This window comes from Schistocerca gregaria, chromosome 1, assembly GCF_023897955.1.
Source record: "Schistocerca gregaria isolate iqSchGreg1 chromosome 1, iqSchGreg1.2, whole genome shotgun sequence".
Classification (NCBI taxonomy): domain Eukaryota; kingdom Metazoa; phylum Arthropoda; class Insecta; order Orthoptera; family Acrididae; genus Schistocerca; species Schistocerca gregaria.
The window spans coordinates 721,884,164-721,897,743 of NC_064920.1; the positions used below are offsets into that span (position 1 = coordinate 721,884,164).

General features: G+C 39.2%; 1 protein-coding gene across 15 annotated transcripts in view; it reads left to right on the plus strand.

Moving 5' to 3' along the window:
• The window catches only part of LOC126266709 (protein held out wings), a 386,961-nt gene that overhangs the window by 363,407 nt on the left and 9,974 nt on the right, over positions 1-13,580 (plus strand). For 4 of the 15 annotated variants that reach the window (XM_049971217.1, XM_049971277.1, XM_049971243.1 and 1 more), the window contains exons 4-6: positions 6,707-6,847; positions 10,925-11,027; positions 11,268-11,591. In XM_049971217.1, coding sequence (XP_049827174.1) covers positions 6,707-6,847; positions 10,925-11,027; positions 11,268-11,591 — 568 coding nt within the window. Of the gene's footprint in view, positions 1-6,706; positions 6,848-10,924; positions 11,052-11,267; positions 11,592-13,580 lie in introns of all 15 variants that reach the window. The other 11 variants (XM_049971182.1, XM_049971268.1, XM_049971199.1 and 8 more) reach the window with 3 other exon arrangements.

Consider the following 13,580-nt stretch of genomic DNA (forward strand, 5'->3'; position numbering starts at 1 on the left):
TTTAACTTTTCCTAAGTAACAGACCGGGCGCTAATGACCGTAGCAGTTTTGCGCCCTAAAACCATAACAAAAAAAAAAAACAGTCAACCAAAAGGGCTTCCGGCACAACATTTTAACATAATGTCTGGCAATATTTAATCACAATCCCAAGGCTTTTGTGCCATTTGGTAACTGTTGATGAAATCTGGAACCATCATTATACACCAGTGTCAAAACGGCACTCAAAACAGTGGACAAAGGCTGTAGAAAGTGCACCGAAAAGGACAGAGACCATTTTGTCGGCTAGTAAAGTGAAGGCAACTTTTTTGAGATTCCCAAGGAATAACTGTCATAGATTGTATAGAAAAACACGGAACCAGAACTGGACCCTATCGTGCTACATTGTTGGATCATTTGAAACGTGCATTGGTTGAAAAAAGACCAAGGCTGGCACGCCAAAAAACTGCTCTTTCACCAGGATAATGGGCCATCACACACATTAACGATAACAATGAATTGGGCTTTGAATTGGTTCCATATCCAATACTCACCAGACATAGCTCCAAGTTATTCTTCCTGTTCCCCAACTCAAAACTTTCGCTTGCTGGGAAGAAATTTTCATCGAATGAGGAATTGATAAGTGCAGTCAACGGGTATTTTCAAGAGTTCCACAGAATCTATTTTTCCTATTGGATGAAAAAACTGGAGGATCGCTGGGCTAAGTGTACATTCCTGAACGGAGAATGTCGAGAAGAGTAAGGTGAGTTGTTTAGGAAACACATCCTTTTCTTGCTGTTTTTACCAGACTTACCAAACCACCTACGTATCTTTCTTGGGATTCGTCCAGTGTGGCATTTACTTTTCCGTACAACCGTAGTTGCGTAGTCATTCGATTAAATTGCTCCGCTTCAGTATTGATAGGCATTTCCCCTTTGTTACTCTAAAAGAGATGTTATTAACGTCGGTGTAGTCAACCAATGTCTGGTCTCTTCACCATTTCTCGTCGTCATGCGGGTGTAACTAATGGAGTTGGAACCAACGTAGCAGAGATTTGGCCACCGCAAGCGTCGAAAGGCAAACTGGTAGCTGTTCGGAGTGGGTGTCTATGTTTAGCAGGGCGCCTGGAACAGCCTTTCCTGCCGTGTCTGACAGCCACACCAAAATAGCCCGCGCTGCTCCTCCTTGTAGCAGTTCCCAACATAATACAGTCTGCACGTGCAACTGGAGCTGCTTCCTTGCAGGACGAGTTTGAGTTGATGAAGCACTGGATTCGTTTCTTCAGTAGAATCAGGGCTTCAGATTAAATGCCAACCAGATCAGCTTCCGTGCTTTCCATAATACTCATATCCTTTCCTTCATTATTCGTCCGATTGTTGAGCACAAGGCGGAAATTTCTGCTCATGAAAGCGAAATATGTTCTATAAGTAAAAACACTATCATTTATTTCATCTCACGTTTTTGTTTTCCTCAGTTTGTTCCACCATAAAATGCAGTTCTGAAAGGCATAATTAAGTTCTTCGTTGGATTCTGATAATTTCTTTAAGTGCGAAAATTGGTGGGAATTAGAATGTGCCAAATCATGTAAATGTTTCGAAAATATTCGTAAAATATTTGTACCTCAGTTTGCAATAGGACCATTCTCGTGCATAGTTTTCATCCAGTCAGTCCTCAAGACTTGGATAGTATTACGTAGTTTGTTGTTTTACCCTTTCCAAACATGGACATCTGCATAAATTTCTTAAGAAGGAGCAGCGGGGCTCTAAAATTAGTGTGTTTTCTATATAATTGAAGAAAAGAGTTCTGGATCATATTATGCACCACTTAATATTTGATTTAAGGTTTATACATCTCACATAGGCAGTTAATTCCTTATGAAACACTTCACATTGCTGCTAAGGTCATTTTTCTGTTTGCGTGTGGTCATCATACAACCAATGTCACGTCCATTGTGGTCAAAGATTTTTCGTTGTTTATTCTTCCAACACATTCATGCAGTCAGTTTTTTGAGATGCTCTTTCACGCTAATAATCTTCAAATTAAGGGCAGTGGCTTCTGAATTGAATGACAAATTTACGTACTCTGAATGAAACACGTGCAACACGACTACCTTTACAATTTCTGTAGTAATGGAGTTATTTCACTCTTCAGATCAACTTAGCTTTATGGCACAACGAATATCAAGACAAAATAAAAGCTAATTGACACGAACTTCATCTGTCTTATAGGACTAAAAATTTTCATGTAGCTCTTGCGTAAAGAGTGTGAAAACGTGTGTGTGGTTGAATAGTGCAGTGATATGTGATCAGAGGTTATTCACAGACCTCGACCATGCTAAAAACCATGCCTTGTCAACTTGCCAGTTCGTGCTATGTAATTCAGTAAAATAATGTTAGAATGCTCTGTGAACATTTGGAAGAATAAAATGAGGAAAAAGTTTTAGGATGAATGAATGTGAATGATTTACAGGTATTGCAGACTGTTTACCATACCATTCCATTTGTTTTTCTCATAATTTAACATAAATCATTGATTAGCTACACTGGTGTGCACTCATTACATTCTTTAACAAAGTCTGTGTCAAAGCAAAATCCGTAAAAGCAATATGATTATTGGGGTATGACAGAGCAATAATTATTAGCCCGTATGTCACATTGGAACAATATCTGATATGATTTTGGTTCTTTTCAGTATTACTAAAAAGAGCACCATTGTATATGTTGTTTAACAACATGATGAGATCAAGGAAATAATTCAGATAGCTATGAAACAAAAATGTGATTGTGATGGGACAGTGGAATCCAGTAGTAGGCAAAGAAGCAGAAGGAAAAACAGGAGAATATAGCGTGGTGAAAGAGACTGAAAGTGAAAGCCACCTGTCGGAATTCTGCACAAATGATGACAAAATGTTTTATATGTGGAAGAGACCTGGAGACACTGGAAGATTTCATGCTGATTATATAATTGTAAGATAGAGATTCAGAAACCAGATTTTAAACTGCGTTAAGTTTCCAGAGGTAGACATGGACTCTGTCCATAATTGTTGATAGTTAACTTCAGACTAAAACTGTAAAATAGTGGCAGAGGTTTGAAATATCACTTCAGTTGTAAATTTCTTTATTTTCACATGACCAGTTTTGGACTGTTACAAGCCCATCTTCAGGTATTGTAAGCGTGGTGTGGTCCCAGAGCGCCGTGTGTACCAGGTGCGGTGTCAATTATTGAAAGTCAGCCTGGACTCTCTTACTTGTCATTAATAAGTTAGCTTTGTAAAATATAGGTATGCTGTCCTTTGGCCTATGAAAGTTTAGTCTCCTTTGTGTTAAAATTTTCACAAATAGTAAATTCTAGCACATTATTATGCAACATCAGAAGCCAGTTAAAAAACTTTTCTAATGATATCTCATTCAGCCCTGCATATAAAAGATTTGATAAATCACTGAAAGATCTGTTTTGAAACAAGGCCCATGGAGTAGACAACATTCCTTCAGAATTACTGAGGACCTTGGGAGAGCTAGCAATGACAGAATTATCCACGATGTGTCGTAGATAAATGAGATAAGTGAAATACACTCATATTTCAGAAAGAATGTAATAATTCCAATTCCAAACAAGGCAGGTGTTGACAGGTGTGACTGCTACTTGAACATCAGTTTGATAAGTCATGGTTTCAAGAAGATAAGTTTGGGTTCTGGAGAAATATTGAAACACATGAGGTGACCCTATGACTTATTTTGGAAGATAATGTGAAGAAGGCAACTCTGCTTTGTGTTTGTAGATTCAGAGAGAGCTTTGAACAGTGTGGACTGGACTACACTATCTGAAATTTTGAAAGCAGCAGGAATAAAATACAGAGACTGAAAAGCTGTTTACAAGTTGTTCAGAAACCAGATTGCAGTTGTAAGAATCAAAGGACACAACAGGACGACAGGGAGGCAGTGGTTGAAAAGCGATTCAGGGTTGAGGACTGTGCTGATGTTGTTAAATATTTACATTGACCAAGCTATGCGGGAAACCAAGGAGAAATTTGGTAAGGGAACAAAGTTTGGGGAGAGGAAATAAAAAATAAAATAAAAAACCTCAGCAGTTCACTGATGACATTATAATTCTGTCAGACAGCAGATAATTTAGTAGAGCAGTTGAAAGAAATGAATGTCTTGGAAAGAGATTATAAAATGAACAACCATAAAAGTAAAATGATGATAATCAAACATAGTCAAATTAAACGAGCAGTACTTGAGGGAATTATATAAGGAAATGATACACATAAAGTAGAAAATTAGTTCTGTTGTTTGGGAGCAAAATAACTGATAATGGCTGAAGGAGGGGAGATACAAAATGCAGATCGGCAGTAACAAGAAAAGTATTTCTGGAAAAAATGAATTTGTTAGCATCCAATATAAATTTGTGTGTTAGGAAGTGGAATCTAGCCATGCATGGAAACAAAATGTGAAGAATGTGCAGTTCAGACAAAATGAAGATACAAGCTTTCGAAATGGGGTGCCATTGAAGAATGCTGTACAATAAATATAATATAATAATATAAATATAATATATAAAATGAATAATATAAATTAATATAATAATGCTGAATAATAAATGAGGAGGTCCTGGACTGAACGGAGGAAAAAATAATTTATAGCACAAATCGAAAAAAAGGAAGGAAATGGTTGATAGCACACACCTTGACATATTTGATACGGCAAGGGAAAAAAATGTAGATTGAGATAAAGGCTTGAATACAATAAGCAAGCTTAAATGGATGGAGGTTGCAATAGTTATACAGAGGTGAAGAGGCTTGGAGGTGATAGACCAGCATCAAACCCGGCTTTGGAGTGAACTTAATGATAACAACTACAACAACAACAACAACAACAACGTGAGATGTCTGTAGATTGTCTGAAACAGAGACAATTGTGAATTATAGGTTTCACCAAGCAGAGTGCCATGGAGAGCCACAATTACTGCAGACCAGCAAAAAAAATCAGGAGTTGCGACTAGTGTCAGTTTGTGCATGAAAATATAACAATGCCCCAGATGTTTAAATGTAATGGTTGTTAATTATTACAAACCTTAACAAGCAGTCCATGACAACTTCTTGGTTCCCAAGACCAAAGACAATATCCAAGAGCAGAACTTTTCTTTATAGATAATGACACCATAGCATTTCACAGCATGGTGTAGAATGACATTTTCCCAAAAAATCTTTCATACGTAATTCTAGACAGGAAAACTTTCATGCATATTTTGTAAATATTAAAAGCTTAATATCATATTTGTTTAATAAATTAATTTTATTTGATGTTGCTAAACAAAATCCCATGTGGTCTCACTGAACAATTATTAACAGTTGTAATTTATTGCCATGCTACATAAAATATTGTACATTATTATCTAGGACTGATGGCAAGTGATTTGATTGTATGCCTAATTTTCCTCTGAGACAATTTGGTCCACAAATACCAAATACCATTGATTAAATTAGTGAGTCAAGTAGGTGATTTTACTTCATTCTTGTAGTAAATGATTCAGAGAATTGAGGTTGAGTGACCATGGTATGGGATCTTGTAATCCAGTTAAGAATGCAGGCAGTTCAGCTCTAAAATGGTTGCAGATAACAACACTGATGTGATTCTTGCCTTATAATATGGCATACAGTTTATAGTCCTGACAAATGTCTTTTTATTTCCAATCTATTTGCACTGCATTCACGGACATAGTTACCCATGCAAACTTTGCCTGAGACTTTGCCATAAAGTTCTTGTAGAAACAGTTTATTGTGATGTGTTTTTTACCTTTTTTCCCATGAGACATAAGAACAAGATATTGATGAATGGAAGCATATCTTCAATACTGAAAAATGCTGTTCCCCACGTTGTTAAAATCCCAATGTTTCCTTTCTTTATGGAGAATAGAACACAATGGAATCAAAAAAATACAAGTATTTTCTGTATAACTCATATCTTTTGTTTATATATGTGTTTATTAAGCTGACCCACATTCATAACTCACAGACTTTAATAAAGGGGGTGGGGGCGTATTTGTCATACGCAATGAAGAGCGAGAAAAATTGGCTTTGAATCAGTGATTATTAACTATGAATAGGTGTTGGTTGGTTTTTATGTAGAAATATAGCAGCTGTTTGCTGTGTAACAATGGAAGATATTGCACATAAAAGTTAAATTAGTAGCTGTAACACTGAACAACACAGATCTTGTCAGTAGCACGTTAATGGCAATGTGATTTATTGGTGCTGTTATTGTCATCTATGATATATCACTCAGAAATAACTATCCTTTTTCAAGCTGCTCTCTGTAACAGGATATGGAGAAGAGTATATGAACTTGAATGAAAAACTATGGAAGTAAGTATGCTTTCCAAATCAGAACAGCATAGCTTATCAATTTTGCTTTTTTTTCTTTATTAGTAGGTTTTATCTGAAATTCACTCAGTAATACAGAAGTAATACATAGCAATCTTGACACATACATACAAGATGTTAACTGAAATAAAGATTAGCACTACACAGTGTTTATTCTATCACTTTTTTGCACATTTTAGTTGGATGTTTCGGTACGTTGTGCATGAACATGAAACTGATTTTAAGTGCTTTACTTAATTTTTTATCAGAAATAATTTTACCATTATATTAATAGTTTTTGTTCTTTTACCTATCTCAAATTACACACTGCCTGGAGGTCATGGAAAGTGAAAATTTGCAAATTTTCAGGAGGAACTGAACCGCGGCAAGCCAAACTGGGAGCATCTAAATGACGACTTGCACGTGTTGCTAACTGTGGAAGACACAGAAAACAGGGCAACTCTCAAGATGCAGCGCGCTGTCGAGGAAGTGAAGAAGCTGCTCGTTCCCGTGGTCAGTCAACTCCGACTTGACGGGCCACTGCTGGCTTGCATACTCTGCTGCTGCTGCTGCTGCAGCAGCAGCAGCAGCAGCAGCAGTGATATGCATGCCTCTGCAGTGTGCCCCTTTCTTGCTTGTCGCTTTCTATATTGTAGCATAAGATACCACATAGAGTACTGCAATTAATAGCAGTTCCTGTTAGTTTGACTTCTCTCATTTCATAACATACATTTATACTATAATTGCCATTGTGTACTGCTTCAGAATACATGCCAGTGTAAATTTGTTTTGCATTACAATTTTCACCATAAGAATAGAGCACTTTCTCTGTTTCATATTATTGGTAGATTGGAGGAGACTTAATTGTTCTACATGTCAAAAAAACCTCATTATATGTCTTACAGAAGAGTTATAGAGTATTGTCTGGAAATTTGATTAGATGTGTGACACACACAAATGTAGCTCAAATAATGGAAAGTCTGAGTTGGAATATCAATAATATTATGAAAAGGGTAGATTGTTATTCATCATAAGAATGGCATGTTGAGTTGCAAAGAGCACAATGAAAAGGCTTACATTCTGAGTGTCTGGCCAAAGCCATCTTACGAAAGGAAAACTCACACACAAATTCATACAAGCAAGCACACCTTACACATGTCACCAGTATCTCTGGCTACTCATCCGGAATGCAACTGTGTCATGTTGAGTGAAATGAAGCAGCAATCTGGAGTGGGGGCGGGGAAGGTGAAAGAATTGCTGGGTATGAGCAAGGGGGGGGGGGGGGGGGGAGAGGTTGGCACTGCCTGACATAATGTGCAGGCACTAGATGGTGGCAGGGCAAGGCTGCCAAGTGCATTGTCTGTGGGGAGGGGAGGGGACAGGTGGAATAGGAGCAGAGAAGGGAAAAAATAGTGGGTGAGGAGACGTTAATCGGGAAGAGGTGATAAGACAGAGGAAGTGGAAACTGTTGGGTGGCTTACTGTAGATTGAAGCTGGGATGATTTTGGGATTGGAGAATGTATTGTAAGGATAAATCCCTTGTGTGCAGTTCGGAAAAGCTGGTGGTGGAGGGGGAGGATCCATATGGTCTGGGTTGTGAAGCAGCCATTGAAGTCAAAGAAGTTATGTTCAGCTGCTTGTGGTGTGATAGTGGTCTACTGTGCTTTTGGCCACAGTTTATGGTGGCTATTCATCCTGGTCGGCATCTGGTTGGTAGTAAAACCAATATAAAAAGCTGTGCAATGATTGCATAGGAGCTGGTGGATGACACAGCTGGTTTCACAGGGGGCCTGGCCTCTGAAGGATAAGATAAGCCTGTGACAGGGCTGGAATAGGAAGTACTGGGTGGGTGGATTGGGCACATCTTACAGCTCTCTCTCCCTCCGGCTTATGATCCATGTGGCAAGGGTTTTGGATAAAATTGACAAAGGTGTGGATTAGGATGTTGTGGAAGTTGGGTTGGTGGTGGAACACCACTTTCGGAGGAGTGGGAAGGATCTTAGGTAGGACGTCACATTTCAGGGCATGATGATAGATAATCAAAGTCCTAATGAAGGATGTGGCTCAGTTGTTCCAATCTGGGTTGATATTGGGTGATGAAGGGGGAACTCCATAGTAGCTTATTCTTATGGGGGGGGGGGGGGGGGGGTGTTGACAAGGAAAGGTTATTAGTGTGAGGGGATATAGTATGAAAAATCTGTTCGCAGACTAGGTCTGAGATATAGTGCCTGTGGAAGCCTTTGGGAGATATCAGCTTTCTGGGCAAGGGAGTTCTTGACATTGCAGATTTGCCACTCCCTGGGTGGCCAGGCTGTTCGTGAGTCCCTAGTATGCAAACAGATTTCATTTCCTGTGTCATATCCCTTTGCACCCATCCCCCCCCCCCCTCCCCAGTTCTCGCACCATCTGCAATAAACAGTAATAAAGGAGTGCCTGTTTTGTTACTCAGTACCACCCCAGACTGGAACACCTGAACCACATTCTCTGTTAGGCCTTAGATTATCTATCATCATGCCCTGGAATGAGGGATGTACCACCCATCCTTATGTGATGGTCCATCACCCACCAAACCTCCACAATATCCTAGTCAGTCCCTATACTTCTACTAATCTCAACCCCTTGCTACATATACCTGTGGAAGACCTGTCCAATCCACCTTCTGAGCCCTTACTGCTCCAATCCTATCACAGGCTGATCCTGCCTCATCAAAGGTCATGCCACATGTGAACGCAGCCTTGATGTGTACCAGCCATGCTACAGTCATTGCTCAGCTTTTTATATTACGACTATCATCCAACTGTCTACCAGGGTTAATGGACACCACAAACGGTGGCCAAAAGCAAAGTGAACACCCTGTGGCACAATGATCATAACGTGCTTGATTTCAATGGCTGCTTCACAACCTGAGCCATCTGGATCCTTCTCTCCACCACAAACTTTCCTGAACTTTGCAGGTGGTAGTAGTAGTCCTAAAAACATGTTCTCCACTCCTGAAAACATCCTGGCGTCAACCTATGGTAACCTCCTGTCCCCACCTCCTCCAATCAACAGTTACCACCTCCTCTATCCTATCACCACCTGCCAATTCATGTCCTCTCACCTGCATTGTGCACTACTGCTGGGCTTCCTCCCTTCCCTTCTCTACTCTTCTCATCTCCGACTCCCCCCTCCCCCTCCCCCCCCCCCCCCTCCAAACACACACACAGCCTTCTGACACTGTGCTTGGCAGCTCTTTCCTGCCACCATCTAGTCTCTGCTCATTTCACCAGGCAGTGCTGACTTCCCTCACTCCCTCCCCCCTGTACTCTTGTTATCCCTTACCCTTCCCCACCCCACTCCATATTGCTGCTCCCATTCAACATGTCACAGTTTGTGTGCAACTCAACATCTCATTTTTATAGTGAATAGCAATCTATCCTTTCTGTAATATTGTTGAGAAATGAGGACAATTTAGAAATAACATCTAATCTCAAGTCACCAATTGCAATTTGATGTTCTTGTCTAGAATTTCACAGATGACTTAACTTTTATCTGCTATTTCCCCTCTCTTTAATTTCCACAGACAAATACTGAAATATTTGTGTAAAGCATATCCTGATCAGTTCACTACCCACTTCATTTTTATGAATTTATTACATGTGTAACTGTATATAGTAACATGAAAAATTACACCGAATTATACCATAGAAGGAATGCTGTGCATCCGCATAGCTGATGGGTGGATTAAGTTTTGATTGGGAGGAGGACTGGGGAGTTTAACTTTCCATTATTCTCTTTGATATAGAGGTTAGACATTTTTGCAATATTCCGTTATTTTCAGTAGGAAAAAGAAGGAATATTGGAGACTTCTAATTTAGTAGCTATAACAGTATCACCATATTATAGCCAGTCTGAACAAATATATGCCTGATTTGTGTTTATATAACAGCTTTGTCTAAAATACTCATGTGATGCAGTTAGTTTCAACTAGATAAATGTGCAGTAGATGGAATCTTTCTACAACAATAGCATCCATATCCCACCCTCTCACATTTTTCGCAACATTATTTTTCTTACTTACAAAGTGTTAGAAAAATGGAACAGTTTTAAAAATGCTCACTATTTCAAAGCAAAATTTATTCTTATTGAATATCTGACAATGGAAAATTGATGGAATGTAACAATATAATGAAATGCTACACACCATATAGGGGACATGCTAAGTCACAGAAAGATGCAACAAAAAGACTGTCAGAAAGTTAGCTTTTGGCCAACAAGGGTTTTGGTAAAAATACTAAAAAACACACACACAGGGCTCTGTGTGTGTGTGTGTGTGTGTGTGTGTGTGTGTGTGTGTGTGTGTGTGTGTGTGTTTTTACCAAAAGCCTTGTTGGCCAAAAGCTAACTTTCTGACAGTCTTTTTGTTGTTCCTTTCTGTGACTCAGAACCTCCATTTATTGTATATCGTCCATAAGTTTCAGTATTTGTCTGTAATCACTCTTGCTGAAACAAACTACGTGCAGTCCTCTGCCTGCCAAGCTTATACTAAATGCTATCTATGCATGATGGGATACAAGATCTTGTCTTGACAGTAGTCTTCATTCGCAGCAGGCTGATGGTGAGGACGAGCTGAAGAAGAGGCAGTTGATGGAGCTTGCCATAATCAATGGCACATACCGTGATTCCAGTGCCAAGGCAGCAGCTGCTGCAGGTGAGATCGCGGTCTTGACAGCAGGTACTCATATGCATTAGCTAAACTGTTATTTATGTATAATGAAAGATACTTTCTGCATTCTTGTTTATTTGTTTTGATTCATTTAAGTATTATCAAAGTAGTTTATTTAAATAGAATAATGTTCCACTTGTAAAATTCCTTCACCATGACATTTGTGTATGTATGAGCCGTCACCGTAGGACTGTGTGGCTGACTGTTTGGTCACTTTTGTTCCAGCGGCATGTGATGAGGAGTGGCGCAGACTGACAGCCGCAGCAGCTGCGGAGACGCAGCGACTCTTGTCGCCGGGGATGCCGACTCTGACTGCACCGGGAATTCGTGCCCCTGCCACGCCACTGGGTGCACCACTCATACTGTCACCTCGCCTGCCTGTGCCAACTACAGCTGCTTCGGCACTCCTCAATGGCTCTGCTGGCCCACAGGCACCATTACTGTCACCTCATGACCCGCACGGCCTCATCTACACGCCATACGCAGAATATGCCAACTACTTGGCTGCGTCGCCGCTGCTGACAGAGTACGCCACGGCTGACCACACGGGTGGGTTGTTTGCACGTTGACCCCACCTCACGCTACCGCACTGTTCTCTCCGTCCCGGCCGGGCGCTGGTCTGCCGGCCTATACCCGGACGTGGGCCGGCACTTTCCATCTAGTCCTCGTTCCCTGCCAAGTTTCTTAAGATTGTTCTTCTCGAGCCATTGGAGACACTTGTCTCTATTCTCCTTCCTATCTGTTGTGCTAATACTCTATTTGTTTCGTACCTATGTTTACTCTGATATGAGAGCTGTTTACACATCTTTGGTACATTCTGTGCAGAATTACAGCTAAAACAGTGGTGGAAAACTGTTGGCTATTTAAAGAAGAATTTTTACTAAACATCCTGCTATTTGATGCTGGTGTAAATCTGAACAATTCTCTTTTCTGTTGGAGTGAACATTCTAAAAAATAACTAGCTGTCCTTTCTGATTTTCTCATACTACTTAACAGGATCACTTGTTTCATGCTGTGTTCTGTACTTCTGTTTTATAAACATTTCTTTAATCTTCAGGACAACTGCCTCTTCTTCATAGGCCATACGCCAGCCAAAATATTGATTTGGTTTCCTTTTATTTCTATTTTTTGTTCATAAAAATCACATTTAGGCTTGAATCTGAGCAATTTACTAAGCTTACTGACTATATGAAAATCATGTAGCATGTAACATATTCACATTCACTGTCTTGCTCTACTAACAAGTGTCTTCAATATTGACAGGTGCTTCCTTTCATTATGGGTCAGCAGTCAGTATTTCTACAATAAACTCATTAATTGTTGTGAGTTGATAGTAAATTTAACTTGGCCCTCTCTCTGTTACTGTACATTTCACAGCAGGTTAACAGTAAATGGTTTCTCTTCTGTGGTGACTTGCTGTTATGAGCTGAAAGTCAGAACTAGACTTGCTTTTGAATGGTGCATTCTCCATGAGTGGCAAGCACTCAGTGTCTCAGTTATACCCAAATATTATTAGCTAGGGAATTGGGGGCTAACATTAAGCGTAAATGATTGAGACATGAGAACAATGGAAATGTGCTTCTTTAGTGAACATGTACCTAGAATTCATATACTATTATATTATATCACTCGTGATATTGAAGTATTGCTTTAAGAAGCTACAATGATCAAATTTTAATCATAGGTAGATTCTGTTGTTCTGTAATTTGTACAGAATGTTCTACAGTGCAATTTAAAATGTGAATTGTCATGATCAGTAAGAAGTAGGAGCATTGCAAATCATATAAAGGTGATAATGTATTTATGACTTCACTAATAACCGGTGGTATGTTTATGTAGTCATGTTCCAGGAACACCATGAGTATGAACTTAAGTTTTGAACTGTAGTTCTACATTTGTTTATTGTTTTTGTATTAAGCTGCTTTAGAATATCACCATATTGTGAATATGACATTGAATATTATATTGGATATTCTTCTGGGATAGTCATTTATGTAGTCTTTATTTTATTTTGATATATACATTTTCTTCTATTTATCGTGTTCTTTCATACATACATTTTAATGCATTTATCATTTCATGGTTATTTCATTCGCATTTCATGTTTAGTACCTGGAATAGCCTAGAGATTTTGATATGAGGAAAGTCTCATTAATCTAGTTTTCATTATGTAAGTTATTTCAGGGAAGTATTTGAGATACTCCAAGTCTTCTTATATTAAATTGTTTTGTAGCTTGTGACAGTGCAGAGCAATACACACATGATCAGAATACTGTGATGTATTCCAAATATTCTGGAAGAGAAGTTTCTCTTACTCTCCTCACACTCTTTGAGCTGATAAAATCAAAATATAACCCATTCACATATCTTTCTACCTGAACTGGTAATAATAATTTCCTTGTGTTGCTTCTTCTTGCCGCATTAGGTACAATGGTTTTCTCCAGTTTACTCTGCCCTTTGTTGTCTGCTTAGACAACCCTAATAATAAAAAAGTCCAATGTACAGCAGCTGCAGTATTGTCCTTAGTTCTCATCAAGC